At 35.8% G+C, this 17,383-nt stretch overlaps 1 protein-coding gene across 13 annotated transcripts in view; it reads right to left on the minus strand.

Moving 5' to 3' along the window:
* LUC7L2 (LUC7 like 2, pre-mRNA splicing factor) overlaps window positions 1–17,383 on the minus strand; it is a 62,183-nt gene that overhangs the window by 42,965 nt on the left and 1,835 nt on the right. For 2 of the 13 annotated variants that reach the window (XM_049095249.1, XM_049095247.1), the window contains exons 1-2: window positions 16,041–16,124; window positions 4,282–4,376 (exon numbers count right to left, since the gene is read on the minus strand). Coding sequence is in view for 11 of the 13 variants with exons in the window: in XM_049095244.1 (XP_048951201.1) it covers window positions 4,282–4,376; window positions 4,876–4,949; window positions 5,988–6,058; window positions 8,836–8,979 (384 nt within the window). In the remaining 2 variants the exon portion in view is untranslated. Of the gene's footprint in view, window positions 1–4,281; window positions 4,377–4,875; window positions 4,950–5,987; window positions 6,059–8,835; window positions 9,592–13,271; window positions 13,374–15,847; window positions 15,992–16,040; window positions 16,125–17,383 lie in introns of those variants that run through there. The other 11 variants (XM_049095248.1, XM_025433981.3, XM_025433977.3 and 8 more) reach the window with 10 other exon arrangements.

A 17,383-nucleotide genomic window follows, 5' to 3' on the forward strand; every position in this document is an offset into this window, starting at 1 on the left:
GAGGAGGATAAGAATGAGACTAAAACAAGACAATATTCTCAACAACTAGGAGAATAATCCAAGCCTTTGAAATAAAGCAGCTTCATCAGTTACAACAGTAATGCTTATAAAAAAAAAATCACAACCCCCCAAAATATATATACAATTACTTTGAGTCTCTATTCTACATTTAATCTCATCATCTCATCTGATTGACTTATTAGCCTATGAATTAGGCTACCACAACACCACAGTAGAAGACTGATGAAAAGGTAAAATGTTATGGAGCATTTTTCACCAAACCGAATTTCAAAAATATTCCAAATAGTCAGTTGTGAGTACATATTTAGAAATCACACTCTCCATCTCCAAATACATTTCTGTGTATTCTTCTGCTAAATAACCTAGAGTATTGGTGAGTCATATTCTGCTGGAAGTGACAGATCTGAGGAAAAGGGCAAACTTCAGTTATACAACAAAGAAAGAGCATTATAAAATCAAGTTACAATTCATTTTTCATCTAACATGTTAAACAAAAAAACAAACAGGCATTTCAACATGAAGAGATATGAACTGTTCCAAAAACGTTATTCTACAGAGATTGGTTGCTAAAGAAGTCATAACTCTGTAAATTATAAACCATTTGTACACAGGATGAACTGTTACAAATAGCTCTTTTTCCTAATAAGGATAATAAGAAAGTCACACTTTCTTACCATCCACACATGGATGGTTTTGAGTTCCTTTTTTTTTTTGGTTTTGAGTTCTCAAGGAGACCTCTATACAATAACCCTGGAGTCTCACAAAGTTCCACAGCCACCTGCACCAGCTCTGCTTAAATTCTCACAGAGATTCACAGCTACTTTTTTTTTTTTTAAAGATTTATTTTATTTATTCATTCAGAGAGAGAGAGAGAGAGAGACAGGCAGAGACACAGGCAGAGGGAGAAGCGGGCTCCACGCAGGGAGCCCGACGCGGAACCCGATCCGGGGTCTCTAGGATCACGCCCTGGGCTGCAGGTGGCGCTAAACCACTGTGCCACCAGGGCTACCAGATTCACAGCTACTTAATCTCATCCTTACATAAAGCCATCTCTTAAAAAAAAAAAAAAAAAAAAGCCATCTCTTATCTATTATATTGACAAAAAGGAGATATTTTCACCCAGAGTTTCCCTGGCAAGTGCCTACAGAAGAGCTTTCTTTAGCTTTTTAATATAACCCAAGCACCATCAATTTTAAAGCCTCACCATTCAATTCTGTACCATAAAAAAATGCTAAGATATTTTTCTACCAAATTTTTTTTTAATTTATTTATTCATGAGACACACAGAAAGAAAGGCAGAAAAACAGGCAGAGAGAGAAGCAGGCTCCATGCAGGGAGCCCAACGTGGGACTCGATCCCAGGCCTCCAGGATCACGCCCTGGGCTGAAGGCGGCACTAAACCGCTGAGCCACCTGGGCTGCCCTCTATCATCAATTTAAAATGTGTAGTTCAGGGATCCCTAGGTGGCGCAGCGGTTTGGCGCCTGCCTTTGGCCTAGGGCGCGACCCAGGATCGAATCCCACATCGGGCTCCCGGTGCATGGAGCCCGCTTCTCCCTCTGCCTGTGTCTCTGCCTCTCTCTCTCTCTCTCTGTGACTATCATAAATAAATAAAATTAAAAAAATAAATAAATAAAATAAAATGTGTAGTTCAGAGATGTTAAATAAAATTTGAGAAAATGTGCATCTTATAAATCTTGTAAGAACTTTAGAAGAAGGGAAGTTCAAAACCAACCACGCATCCACTTTAACAGAATAAAAAATTAAGTATTCTCTACAAAGTAGAAAACGTGTTAAATAAAACTTGGGTTCAATCCCAATTTTACTTGAAATCAGTAGAACTATGTGATTTCTAATACCTTCACCTATTATCTTTAAAGTGAACTGTGGATCATAAAATTGTTTTATAATTTTTTTATTTAGAGAAAGCAAGAGTGCAAGCGCACGAGCGTGTATATATACACACACGCACGCACACACATGTGCATGAGCAGATGGGGGGGTGGAGCAGAAGCAGAGAGAGAATCTCAAGCAGACTCCTCACTGACTGCCCCAAAATAGTTTTAAAAAATAAATGAACATAGGGGGATCTGGGTAGCTCAGCTGGTTGAGAGTTTGACTCTTAGTTTCAGCTCAGGCCATGATCTCAGTGTCTTGGGATCAAGCACTGCACTGGGCTTGATGCTCAGTGTATACTATGCTTAATCACCCCCTTACTCCTACTCTTGCTGGCATACTTACTCTCTCAAATAAAATCTTTTTAAAAAGGAAATAAATGGGGATCCCTAGGTTGCTCAGCGGTTTGGTGTCTGCCTTCAGCCCAGGGTGTGATCCTGGGGTCCTGGGATCAAGTCCCACATCAGGCTCCCCATATGGAGCCTGCTTCTCCCTCTGCCTGTGTCTCTGCCTCTATTTCCCATGAACAAATAAAATCTTTAAAAAATAAAAAAAAATTAAAAATTAAAAAAAGGAAATAAATGAGCATAGCTGCATATGTACATTATAAAATGTAAAGTTGTAAATCACAACTATGTCGTCAGATTTTTATCAATGCCATATCGGAAGAATATAACACTATGTCCATATCTTGCTATAGCTGGGTTTAGAGTTTTAAGAAATAAAAAACTAATTTGTCACTTTGCTAATTAACCCTGTTCCCAAGTATTATTTGAAGTGATAATGTAGCCATTAAACACAACTTTGTTAAATTTAATCAATAGTAACTGTAGAGAATCAAAATATACTACAGATAATTAGACATTTTATTGATTCACATTCTTTTTTAAAGATTTATTTATTCATGAGAGACATGGAGAGCCAGAGACATAGACAAGAGAGGGAGAAGCGGGCTCCTCGTAGGGAGCCTAATGCGGGACTTGATCCCCAGATCCGGGATCATGCCCTGAGCCGAAGGCAGAGGTTCAACCGCTGAGCCACCCAGGCGTCCCTTAAATGTTATAGCACTGTAGAAAATACTTTATGGATATCCTAAAGAGTAGACATGAGGGTTAATTATCTGTCATAGTTCTAATTCAAGTGTTCAGAATCTAGATTATGTTACTACACTGAAAAAATATTCAAGTATCATATATATATTTTTAAATGTAGGCTCTTTTTTCCCCCTTTTAATGTAACAGTTTCAACAGTCTTTCCTACTGGAAAAAAAGACAGAGTTGTTTCCTATTGTATATGTCTTAATATCTGTTAAAGGTATTTAATTCTATCCAAAAGAAACCATTTGGGATGCCTGGGTGGCTCAGCGGTTGAGTGTCTGCCTTCAGCTCAGGGCATGATCCCGGGATCCGGAATCAAGTCCCACATCAGGCTCCCTGCATGGAGCCTGCTTCTCCCTCTGCCTATGTCTCTGCCTCTCTCTGTGTGTCTCTCATGAATAAAGTCTTTTAAAAAATTTAAAAAAAAAAAAAAAGAAAAAAAAGAAACCACTAATTTAAACTGCCTTAAATACAGGAACTCATCAAGTCAGAAATCTTCTCTTTATTTCAGTCATTTCTGGCAAGTGAGAAATAAAGCCAGCTAAATATTTATCCCCTACTAGTCCTCCTGTGCCATCAAATGTGGCCTGTGAAAGGAAACTCTTGCAGTGAGTAATCATTTCAACTAAACCCCAAAGTAAGAAAATCAGATCCTTTGTTCCATTTATTTAAATAGGTCCATCATTATGTGATTTCTTTCAAATTAAAATGATGAAACTCCAAGGTCAACCAACATCACTAGCTATAGAATCTAAATTAAGTGAGCTTTATATTATTTAAGAGCCAGCAACATAAATGCGTTTTAAGTGACAAGACTACTAGCAAACTCAGTTCTGTGACTTTAAGTATTTACTATTAGGTTTTCCTCATGATTTCCATGATACAATGTGTACAAATCTAAACATATAATGCCTTGGATAAAAGTCTACTCTGCTCTCAACAATAAAGAAAACTATTTTAAAAATCACTTATAGAATTGCAGAAACTAAAAGTGCAATTGCAGTATAATTGCCTCTACGTTCCAAATAAGAAATACTGTCTCAAAAATTACTCTGAAGAATGTAAAAAATTATAAAGCGAAGCACAGCAAAGACTTTTCAGATAAATCTCATTTTTGCAGATTTAAATCATCAGCCTAAATAATATAAGAGATGCAAATCCCTCCTCTAAACTGTCTTAAAAAATGACTGCATAATAATCTGACAAGAAATTAAGTCTTCATCAAGTTGGGATACCAATAATTAAACAATAAATTTAATAATACGTACAGTTCCAGAGAGGACATCATGGGGGCAACAGTTGAGAAGGTGACTCTTGCATACTCTGTCATCGCTGAATTTGATTCGTTGACGAGTAGTATCTCCTGTAATATAGAAAAGTTAATAACATTCAAGGTTAGACAACTGGAAAATACTTATTTTCTGAGAGCCCTACTATCACTAGCTTTTTCCTGTGTGGCTACACGCACATACATTTATTTATATAAATCAGCTCAAGAGGGATTAGTTTGTATAATATCCTATAGAAAAACTATTTTAGACATGCAATTGCAGTATGTGTACTGCAAATGTAATTCAAATAGTCAAAGTGGGAAAGCAATGCATTCTGTTAAACAGAGTACTTCAGAAAAGCATAGGATATAGAGCAGGAATGGACTTTGAAGATTATGGAGTCCAACTCCTTCATATTGCAGATGATGAAATCGAGGCCCCAAGAGGTTAAGCGACTTGCAGCAGACCCACTAGGAGAGTTTCTACTGGTATACAATGTTCCCTACTTGACGCTAAGCATAGATTTATTTTGTAATTATTTACATTAATTGAAAAACATAAAAAGTAATCTTGCAAACATTGCATACACACTGCGAATCCCCACTGAACCCCAGACGCCATTTCTTCCACTATTTTGTTCCAGCTGAAGTGTCTCCCTTTTGCTGCTGGGATGAGTTAGAGAGGGTAGAATAGCGTGTTTAAGAGTGTACAAACCTGGAAGAAGGACTTACACACCAGTCAGACAAAGGCACAATGCCTAAATGAAACGTTAACTTTAATGCCTCCAAAGGTACCATACCTTCAAATTTTAGGTGGTCTGTGCTACATATGGCCATACTGGGTACATTTAAATTTATTCTGTCTTCATATAACACAATACACCTCCTAAGCAACAGAAGCATCCAACCTCCTAATCAGATATGCCTATCTAACTCAAACTTTAAAGAGTCTAAGAAAAAGAAAAGTAACTAGCTCTAGGAACAAAATATAGATGTTAGTTACAATTTTTTTGCTTAGAGTCTCTCTGGGGGAAAAAAAAAAGAAAAAAACTCTTAAGGACGTTTTTTCTATGTAGAATGCTCAGATAAGCCCTAAGAAATGTTCGTGTTTTATTTTAGTCTTAAGTTGATATCATCATTGATGAATGAAAACCTACTGATGAATTACTGAAGCGAGAACTGTTGGTACCAAAAGAGATTGTAAACACCTTTGTACTTCACATGATGCTTTGGGGCACTCCAAAAACTCATCTAGGAAGTGATTCAATTACTTAAATTAATTTGTTTTTCACATGTGAGTCACAGAAAGGTTAAGCCTTTACCCCTTTTACATGATCTTATTTTGAAGAGCTTAATGCAAAGTCAACTAAATATGTCATTTTTAAATGGGGTAAGATTTTGTTCAAATTGTTTTAACTCAAAAAGACTTAAATAAAGAATATTCTAATTCAGGGTATATAAAATTTAAGAAAAGTAATTTATAGCTAAAATGATAGCTTCAGAGCAGTTCAACAATAGGTTTTCTAGAGGCTAGTCTCTAGTTCAAGTAGGTTATTTTTGACACCACAATTTGGAACAAATCATTTAGTGTTCACGCCTGCTACTATAATAAAGGTTATTTTGATGGTTCCTTTTTTTCCTTTGAAACACAACTGCTTTTGTTCCACATTCATTAACACATCTGAAAAGTTAGTGATAACTCACGGCTCGGCGAATGCGGGGCCTTTCTGACACTCCCTTGCAGATTGAAGTAGGCAGGCATAGATACATTGAACCTTTACAAATAAAACAAGGGGCCAGATTGTTCAGTTTGTATAGAATAGACTCTGCCAGCAATTTCAATACAGCATCTAGAAGTACATGTTGACTGTAAAGATTCTTGTATATGAAAACAAAAGTGAACAAAATCAGGGTGTTTTATTTTTCAAAATATTGACTTAACAAGTGTAACCCTACAGAAGAATATGATTGACCACAGGAAAAAGTCCAATGCTGGAACTCTGGGAAATGGTCTCTGGGCCAACTGCGGTTTTAAAAAATGCTTTTTAAAAGATTTTATCTCATTAAGACTTTGGTGAAGGCCTAAGTTCACGTTAGAATGATACTATGATAAGCTAGCACCAGAAGGGCAATGCTATATATTAGACTTTTTTTTTTTTTTTTTTTTTTTTGCTTACTGGCATGTAAGAAAAATGTCTTATTTTTAACCTGTACCCAAAATGTGCTAAGGAATTTCAAAGATGATGTAGCTTTTCTGAATAGGGAAAGAAAAAACAAACAAACAAAAAACCCTTACATATCTAGGACTCTCCCTACTACATACCTAAGCTTTTTAATATGCAACAACAGTATTGTTTCAATGCTACGTAAAACTAATGGTTCAGTAATACTATAAACCAGGCCTTACAATAAAAATCAAGGTTCTTAGAAGTTTTACTAATCAAGCATTTTGTGAGGTAGGGCTACTGTTTTTGCTTCAGAAATCACAACATTAAGTCTAATATTAAGATACATGTGCCCTGAAGACACAGCTATAAGGTAAAATATAAACAATTCCAAATACAAATTTAGCAAACATTATCCCTGATGAGCTCTTACAAAAAGTATATTTCTATAAATGCCAAAAAGTGTTTTAAAGTGCATAAGAAAAAAAAAGAAAAAAAAATAAAATGCATAAGAATGGTTGCTCTATAAACATTTGATAACTGCAAACGCAATAAATACAGCTATCAAATATCAATTACACATTACAGAAACTTTTAAAATAATGAAATAATAAAAACTCTAATAATTTCAGATACAGAAATATCCTGAGATGGACTAGCAACTAGGTATGTTTATTGGTATTTTAAAAGTTTTACTTAAGAGACTTTAAGGTTGACATTTTAAAATAACTTGGCTACATTACCATGCAGTATTTAATACATTTATTTGGGCTTATGCCATGAAAGTGTAATTTAGCTAAACCAACAAAGAATTTTAAAATAAAAATACTGATAATTTTGGTTTCTGTCAACATATCTGGCCCAAACCATGTTTTTCAAAAGAAACTAGGTATAACAGCACCCATGTGAAAAAAGGGGGGGGGGGCAGACTATGAGTAATAGAAAATAAGTATGAACCAAATCTTATAATACAAAGAATTACTTTGTGGAGTCAACATACTGTATCTTTGGGCATATATTCATATAAAAATAACCTGAGTTAAAAAACAAAACAAGACAACTACCCTCTTACACTAACACTGGATCCAAATCATAGAAACAAACCTATTAGTGCACATATCCTCTGTGCTAGTCAATGGGGTTACAAATAGGCATATAACTACAAGCTCTGTACCCTCAAGGAGTCCATGATGCTGATAGAGAAATAGGACATTTAAATAACAAGTAATAAAGGTAGCATGACCCGAGTGCCAAATGGATTTCTCTAATAGTAGTACTTCAGGAATTCTAAAGCTAGAATGGCCACCAAGGATGGAGAGGTTAGAAAAGGCTTCGTATAAAAAGGTAGAAGCCAAAATTTAAAGACAAGATAGGACTTAGATCACAGGAAAGAAGAACATTCCAAGCTGGAGTATTATCTTTGACAAAGCTTATAAAGGCAGAAATGTTTAGGGAATAGTAAATACTCCAAGTCAAATTTGGCTTTGGCAAATGGCTACATGTAGGGGAAGAGCAAAGTTGGGGCCAGAGTAATATTTTCTGGGTGAAATCGGATTTCCTAATTTTTTCACTTTTTTTCAATCCAGATTTTCAGTGTGTAAACAAAGTTAAAAAAAAAAAAGTTTAAAAATAATGGGGCAGAAATTAAATCATGTTTAACAGCAACACAATGTCTATCCATAAAAACATGGAGGTTTCTCTGCCCTATAACTTCTACATTAATTAGGCTTTGTACATAACTATGATGCCAAGTTTTTAAAATTAGCAATTTGGCTTAGAACTTTGGTAGGCAAAGTGTTCTTCATTTGAATGGAAGCATCAAAATTTCTATTAATACTTACTACCAAGCAACTAACTTCAGAGTAAAAACTTTCTCTTTGGTTCAACCCTTTTGTGAGTTTCATGAATTCTAATTTGTATTTGGGAATATCTGAGTTGCAGGTGTACAATAAAAACTGAGATGCCTATTACTCTTCTCAAAGTTTCTCAGCAAGTTAACAGGGCCTAAAGCGGTAGTGAAGCAATGTCACGTAGGGAATATGGATAGGCCACTCTACAGGCAGCTCCCATCCCAACTATACTCAAATACCATTATACTCAAAATCCCCTTCAATCTGTTGGGAGGGAAAAACGAGCCCACTGTAACCCCAACACCACGGTTTTATGGTCCTGCCTCTTCTGAAACTGCCTTAGACTTAAATTATAGTAGTAACACTTAAAACTTCAGTCTAGATGGTATCTGACATCATTTTACATGGTGCATGCTATTTTTCCCAATACCCACCCCCTCCCCTCCAGTGCCACCCTCCCTCTCCCTCCCATACAAACAATAAATAAACTTTCATAGATTTAGGTGCTATTTTAAAAACATCAAAATTTTACTTTACCCATTCTCTCCGATGCTCCCTGTATTTTTTTAAGCTGTGAGTGGATGACCATGCTATGTGATCAACAACTGTGAAGGCTAAGCAAAAGTGAACTGAGTTTAGTATTATAATTAAAAGAACCTTAAAGTTTGTAATATTTGACATATATAATGGTATGCGGAATCCTTATTTTACTGCATATTATCAGGCATTAATGGCAAGCAATTTATAAAAACAACTAATTAGTATTTCTCTTATATAGAATTAGCTTAGAACTTAGCTTAGGGAAAACAGAAGAAAACTCAACAGCACACAAAGCAAATGGAAGCAACCCCTAGCTTATAAATGGGGCCAGGAGAAGAAAAGCCCTCCCATATTCTCCAATGTGACAACCAAAGCCCTCCCCACAGATACACTTGTTAGGGGCCAAGTGTGGTGACCACTGGCTTAGGACAGGATAGGCACATTCCCTCTGAAATGAAATCCATATACCTTCAGTAAAAGGAAAGCAGAGCAAGAGAAAGAGGTGTATAGCTGATAGCTTAAAGCTACTCATTTCCCTGTGCCCTCAAATCATCAAATGCAAAGAAATGTTTCATCCTCTTATTACCAGCCTTATATTAGCTACTAAGTCCACATAGTAACATATAAACTATATAAAGACCAGTGGCCAATTTCTAGTCTAGTACAGGGCAGGAAGAAGTCTGCCCTGTCCCAGGAAACCCTCATCTTCAGAGGTAAAAATAGGTGATTCCTGCTGCACAGGGACTACTACACTGAAAAACCATTGTGATTACTTTTACATTCTTCTCCAAGTGTCTCATCAACTCTACTAAATTCTCCCACCTACCTTTGCTGTTCCTTTAGAATTCAGTCTAAAGCTCATCTATAAGAACTCTTCTGTAATTATCCTTTTAAAAGAAAAATCTTTTACTTCATGTAATTAATACAGTTTAATTCACTGTGTGTGTGTGTATATATATATATATATATATATATATATATATATATATAGTTCAAAGTACAGAATTTGTTTTGTAAAAGTACTCACTACCATGCCCTTAACATATTATGACTATGGGTGCTTTGAAAACAGTTAACACGACGTGATACATGCCAAACTTGTCAAAATTTTATTTATTACATAAGAAAGAGTACTCAGCCAAAGGTGGCAGTGGGAAAAACCAATTATGGCATTGTCCCTTCCAAATGTAATAAAGTCACTGCTATCTACTAGAGCTTATAAAGTCATACCAAGTAAGTAAAATTTCCCTTCCCCCAGAAAATGCAAAAATAAGGGTACGATATGGCTCAGAAGGGCTATCCCTCTTAAATCTTTTCATAGGGTCCTATAGGTTTAATTACAAATAGGTGCCACTTTTACTCCTATCAGAACCCCCAAGACAAGCCCAACATTTAAAAACTTCAAAGCCCATTGTAGAAATTGCTAGAACATATTCATTCTTACTGAATATGATCAAAGATTAATAAAATGTGAAAGTAACTTTTTAAAATCTACCAGCCTTGTCTGTGAAAATCCATGCAACAAAACTATAAGGAATGAGACAGGGAAACAGCCTTGTATTAAGTGAAAAAGCTTACAGGATATTTAAGAGCTAACAGAATGGTGATGGAAATGTGAGAAGAGAAATATTAAAGTAGCTACATTCCGAGGGCTCTATTCCACCCCTTGCCACCACCCTATCTCCTCTCAGTACACAAGCGTAGAGTCTTGGCCACTGGCAGGTGTGGTGGTGGAATATATGCTTTAGGAAATCTATCAATATGTTTCTTTTAAATTTAAGAAATACATTAGAAAAGCTTGAATAGCTGCTACCTAAATACTAAGTTCTAAAAGATTATATGGAATTTGTTTTATAGGTTATAAAGGAAAGTCAGTTATTAAAAAGTTGCAGCCTGCTAAATTTTCAATTTTGATACTGACTTGCAGAGCTGCAATTCTGATACAGTAACACCTGTACTGGGGATATCTGGTGCCTTCTATCATCCAGAACTTCCTATACACAAAATTAGAAGTAATGAAACCTATCTCTGGCTATGAAGAATTTGCTGAAAAGAACCAAAGAAAAAGTAATTGGCTGATTTACCAAAAACACAAATTCTCATTCATTGACTACAGCTTTAAAAGCTAAGCAGAGCCTCCCCAAATCAAAAAATAGTGAAGGAAAGAAATAAAGGAAAAGAAATGAGAGTATCAAAGGACAGAAGTGACAGACAACTCAATGATAAAGTTAAAATGGAAAAACAGAGATTACCATGAAGGAGACTGAGCCTTACGACTACTGAAAGGACACAGCAGAAATACTGTGTCATGTTGGTTATACACCAAATGCACAAGGATTACCTTTGGGGAAAGGATTCTGACTGTGAAGGGAAACAGAGGGACTTCGTTTGTAATGCTTTTTTTTTTATAATTTGAAAAAAAATATACATTTGCTCACTCCTATCAGTGTTTGATAGTCTTTTGTATTTTTTAAGAGTTTGCAAAATTAGGCCCCTATAATCAGCATCACAGAATTTATGATTTAAAAATAAACATAACTGCTCATGTGTAAATCTTCATTTCCCACTAGACTTTCAGTCCCTCTAAGATTAGAGTCCTATATCACTACTTTATTGCAGAGACAAAAGACAATAGAAACAAATGTGTCCATAATCTCTAAGGAAAGGAAGAAGTAACTAAAGCAACTCAGCAACCAGGGGATAGTCAGGAAAGAAACAGTTTACTCCTATCAACAATTACTATATCCTAAAGCACATCAGCCAATAAATAATACAGAACACCATGTCTAGGGAAGTATCCCTTTAATACTATGAGGCAAATTAAGTAACACGGGATTGTCTCAAAATAAGAACACATGGTTCCTAGATTCTGAGATGAAGCAACTATTTTCCTAGCAAAGATGTTCTGCTGTTTCCCTATACAACATAAAATCACAGCCACTTGCCCCACAGTTTCTGGTCCAGGGATTTTCTTTCATTAAGTAGCCCTTCCCACAGCCAGGCATCTTTTCACATTGCCATTGTTAAACAGGTTGGTGAAATCCTGCAGAACTGCTGGCCACCATGGGAGAGGTGGGAATTCAAGCTAAATGAGGTAATTTCATTGTTGAGGTCTAGATGAACCTCTCTAAGGACTCCTAGATCTCTCTCTCTCTCAGATATGCATTTCTTCTGGTTAGTCATTTTTGAGGACTTGGGTATGTATAGTTCAAACAGCTTTTTCTTTCACATGAATAACTACAACAGTATTTTCCAAAGTATGAGATTTGTACAAAAGATGATTTTAGGTATTATCCAATTTCACAAACAGGATTTCATCAATATTTTAAACACCACTCAATCATTCAGTAATTATCATGATTAACTTTTTTTTAAAATTTTGTAAAAAAAAAAAAAAAATATTTTGTTTATTTATTTATGAGAGACACAAGAGAGAGAGGCAGAGACATAGCCAGAGGAAGAGGCAAGCTCCATGCAGGGAGCCCGATGTGGGACTCGATCCTAGGTCTCCAGGATCACGCCCTGAGCTGAAGGCAGACGTTCATCCGCTGAGCCACCCAGGCATCCCTCATGATTAACTTTAAAATAATACATGATAAAGTCCATTTGGTGCTTAACATCTAACAAGTTCTAATGCTAAGCACATGTAACAACATAGTCTAAGTTACTTTTTTTTTTTTTTTTTTTTTTGAGTCTTAAGTTATTTTTCAAAATATCATGTTCTCACTATATCTTTCTGGTGACATAAATTTTCATTTTAAAATTAACTTAAATTTTTAGAAAGTGAGTTGACGTGAAGAAAATATTAGACAACAGGGTAAAAAGGCAGTATATGTGTGGCTAACACTTGAGAAACACTTATCTAGAACAGAGTTTCTCAAATTTTTATTGTGCATCGGAGTCATGTAGAAGGCTTCTTAAATCACAGATTATTGGTCCCAGTCCCAAGAATTTCTGGAGTCCGCCCAAGAATTTACATTTCTAACAAGTTCCCAGGTATTGCTAAAGTCTGAGGACCACTCTTTTTTGAGAATCACTCACCAAAACAGTGGTCAACAAGCTTTTTCTTAATGGGCTAGATAGCAAATATTTTAAACTTGCCAGCTAAAGAGGTCTCTTGCAATTACTCTGCTGTTTTACGGCAAAGCAGCAATAGACAGTATGTACACAAATAGGCGCGGTTGTTTACATATAAAACTTTATAAAAAGCAGGTGGGCCGTAGTGTCAATCCTGATCAAAAATATACCTTCAAATAACTAAAAAAAAGGGTATACTGCATAATCTAACAGTAGGACAAAATAAAGAAGCAGTGAACGGCTAGTATACTATAGATACTATCCAATTTCTTTTACTGAAAGGCAAAAATTCTGGAAAAGTCTAACTCTGAAAGAGAAAACTGAGGTCTCAAGAAGATAAAAACAAAACAATTTACCATGCATTCAGGAGACATGACAAAAGACTCAGCAAGGGCAGCTGGTTAAATTCTTTTCATGTTGAATCACACAGGTCAAACATCACTGCACATGGTTCACAACTAAATTAGAACATATGGATCAATATCTAGTGAGAGTTTTTTTTTGTTTTTTTTTTAGGAAAAAAGTTTAAAGACTCCTTTCTCTAGCCCATGTTAAATAGCAAAATATGACATTTACTCAATTTACAAACTACTTTTCTCTATAACCTCAATCACCTTAAAAATTGATGCATTTTGGCCTTGCCTTTCAATTTCTACCCTAGTCGCTACTAGTGCATGAGAATTTAAAACAAAAAGGAAGAGCGACTATTCTACAGGTGAATTCACAAGATTCCTGTCAGAAATGTACCCTCTCTCTTCCTCCCTCATTCATTCTCCAGCAAACTGTCCCACCTTTCTTCATCTTCTTAGTAGACTGATTAAGCTGGTTAGTACAATTATGTATACTTCCTCACATTCTATACTAATAGCCCTGGGCTTTTTTAGGATTCAACCCATTTCATTCAATTTCTGGAATTCCATTCTGGAGGAGTATCTGCCTCATTTATCTAGCTATGTCCACACTTAGTGATCTTCAGTTTTGTTTTGTTTTGTTTTTGCAACCCCACCACTTGCCTGAAGTCTTAGCAACTTCAAGCTTTAATGTCTGTATGAACCACGTGGTACTGAACACCAATATCTGACTCACTAAAAGACTATTATATATTATAATCCATGACACCTTTCCTGCTACCTATCTTGAACATGCAGCTCACCATCATTTTTCCTTATGTGACATATTATCCAAACCAAATCAAAGCATTTACTTATTATAGAGCTTATGCAGTGATAAACAATATGATTTTTCTTTGGTTTCAATGTATTTCTTTACCCAAAGTAAAAGAACTATCACACAAGCATAGGCCTCCTTGAGGAATGCTAAACTATAGAGAATCCAAGGACAAAACAAGATTATATGAAATTATACTATTATGTTTTCTACGCTGTTTTGCAGACAGAAACATTCAGAGTTCAAAACGCAAAATGAGTTAAAGTTTGTTCAAAACGATTCAACATATGGATGTTAACAGAGCTTTTGGTGTTTTGATATGCCTGGACCTCTTGATGAAGTATTTACTAAAACTCTAATTTAGCCTTATGTTTACTGTTTAACCTTACTTTTGCTGTAATTTCTTATGTTAAAAGAATTTACAAGCTCTGGAATAAGATATACTCCATTACTACTTTTAAAAATGTGTGCTTGTACATTAAAGGCTATGCCTCCTTCACTTAAAATGAACAATCCAAGTGGAATAAAATGGCTTACAACTGACCAAAAAATAAATATGGCTCATTATGCTAATGAGAAAAATTAAAAAAAAAATGCTCTCAATGTTGATGACAAGTCAAGGAACACAGATTACAGTAAAGATGATTTTATGAAGAAAATCCACTGAAGAAAACACTACTTCAATCTTTGATTCAATTATTTATTTTGCAGAAAGACAGCAATGTCATCCTATCCTACAGGTTCAACAGTGGTGTATCGCTAAACTTCTATTAGGAGCAAGTAAATTATTTTCTTAACTCTATTTTCCTGGTTACCTCCTAGAATGAATAGTATACCCTTTTAATTTTACATTCTGCAAAACTATTGTAATATATAATTGATCAGCAAAGATACCAAATTATGACTAAGTGTATTTCTATTAACTGAGGAAGTACATCACTGTATGTTTTTAGAAAGATTACCCTCAAAAATAGGCAAAATTATCTGAAAGCTTTAACTTGCCCTAGACATTCCCTAACCATAATGGCCAACTAATGATGATATAAAATTCTATTCTATATTCTACATTCTATTTATTAGTCTACTCGTCCTTTGGAGTGTAGGGGGGAGGTGATGGCCATTCCTGGCCTGTTTTAACCTTTCAGAGATGATCTCTACTCCTTTTTAAAGCTTATAAGTAATTTAAAAATACGGAGTCCTCACAACTACTTCTGTAAATTCCCTAGTTTCTAAACTTAAAATATAATCTAAATTTATACCCTCAATTTTGTTGAATTCCTATCCCTTGTACCTTTCCAGGCCTTATAGGGGCCAGGACCAGAGGCTTATAACCAAATTCTATTTGTTGGCAAAAGAGCTCTAGCGAAGGGCAAATAACCCAACTCAGAAAAAAATAACTACAGACTGTGCAAGGACACTGAGTTCCTCCAACTGTCACACAGACAATTCTCATACTGCTGCTTCAATTTTTCTCTGCTGCTCCTCCCTACTTTCAAATGGACTATGCTCAGGGAAAACACATCACCCCTCTCCCTTCAATTAACACTAACAACTGAAACAAAAAGATATTTATAAGGTTTAATTTACCTCAAACTTCAGATAAAATAACATACTGATTTATATCTACTTATGGTTCCTCTTTCCTAAAAAAACTTAGGATATACTTATTTTTCAACATTTTTTGAGTGTAACATAGGAAATTATTTGGTTTCCCATTTAACAAATTATTGATTTAACTTGAGGCAAAAAAGGTTAAGTGACTTACCCAAGGTTACAATTAGAGGTACAGCTGGGGCTAGAAACCAGGTCTCCTGAGTCTCAGCCCAGGGCTCTTTTCCTTAGCCCATGATGCCTTATCAGAAAAATCCAAATACAGTCAGACCCCCAGTTACATGGGTATGAGTTACACTGATTCACATATACAAACTTTATATAGTGTGACCAATGTTTCAACTCACGCGGTACCCTGCTTCCATTTATGCAGTATGCCAGGCATCGGCACGATTTTCAGTGGCACACAGGCGGTTGCCACCACCAGGGCCCTAGGCAAAATTGCAAAGAAGGCAAAGTTTGTCTTTGGCCCTCCCACCACCCTTGTGCATTCCTCTCCCACCTCCTGATCATCCCCCTGCCCAGCCTCCCACCAACATGCTGCCCTCTGGTTGTCCAAAGCCCCCCACTTCCACCACTCACCCAGGACTGTCCTTTCTGGAAGTGCCCAGTGATCCAAAATTACCTCTCCAATTCCCTGACACTAAAATTCCTAATGCTGAGAATTTCAATCGAACGTAGGTAATCTAAATGATTAACTGATTTAAGTAACTCAAAATAAGGTACTTTTAACAGACTTACATTTCCAAGGAGTTTAAAAAGGAACTAATTAAAAACTGATTTGGGAGTGGGGAAGAAGGAATAAGTATTTTTACTGGTGGAGAGGGGAAAGTGAAAGGAAAACAAGGTTTTCCCAGTACCCTAAGCCTCTCGTGCCACTTCAGATTCCCTCACAGAACACTAAGGGTTGGGAGGAGGTTACTGCAACCGTTGAGTCCCACTATCCCAGAAAACAGTAGTTGTTTTATAGTCAGTTTCTGGGATGATTAAAAAAGGACAGAGCTGCCTTAAATACGCCCTCCCCTACCTACCTTTTCCATCTTTCCCACCTCTTGGATCCCCATTTCCACCTCTTAGTGCCAAAGACACCCAACAGCATTCCCTGTAAGCTGTTCCTTTGTCCAATACAAAGCTTTCCATTATATGGTTTCAAATTATATGGTGTTTATTCAGGAACGTATCCATGTTCCCCTACCCCTGGATAACGTGAAGTTGACTGTATGCTAAAAAAGAACAATCCTAATTATTTAAAGGTCCTGAATCATAAGATGAAATATGTAAACTCATTATCTGGTAAGGAAAAGAATGTTCTGATTCTTATCTTGTATACATAAAAGAACTAATATGGGTATCTAAAAAAAACATTAATTTCTTTTCCTTGAAAGTAGTATGCTTCTTACTTCTGGCCCAACACAGCAGTGAAAATCCAGTCATTTCAGTTAAATAATATTGTGGACTCGTTAACATGAGTTCATTGGTAAATCCTTAGTCTGGAGGCAAAAAAAATCCAGTAACATACACATAAAAAAATTTAAATCTATTTGTATACAAAGCAGAATGGATTTTAAGAAACCCATGTTTCCGCTGACTACACACATAGGAATATTTTTTTTTCTTTTTTTTTTTTTTTTAAATGTAGCTTTGCAATACTAGATTGGCTACCTTGTTTGGAAATTTATCAGGTGATATT

Source organism: Canis lupus, chromosome 16, assembly GCF_003254725.2.
Source record: "Canis lupus dingo isolate Sandy chromosome 16, ASM325472v2, whole genome shotgun sequence".
In the NCBI taxonomy this organism is placed as follows: domain Eukaryota; kingdom Metazoa; phylum Chordata; class Mammalia; order Carnivora; family Canidae; genus Canis; species Canis lupus.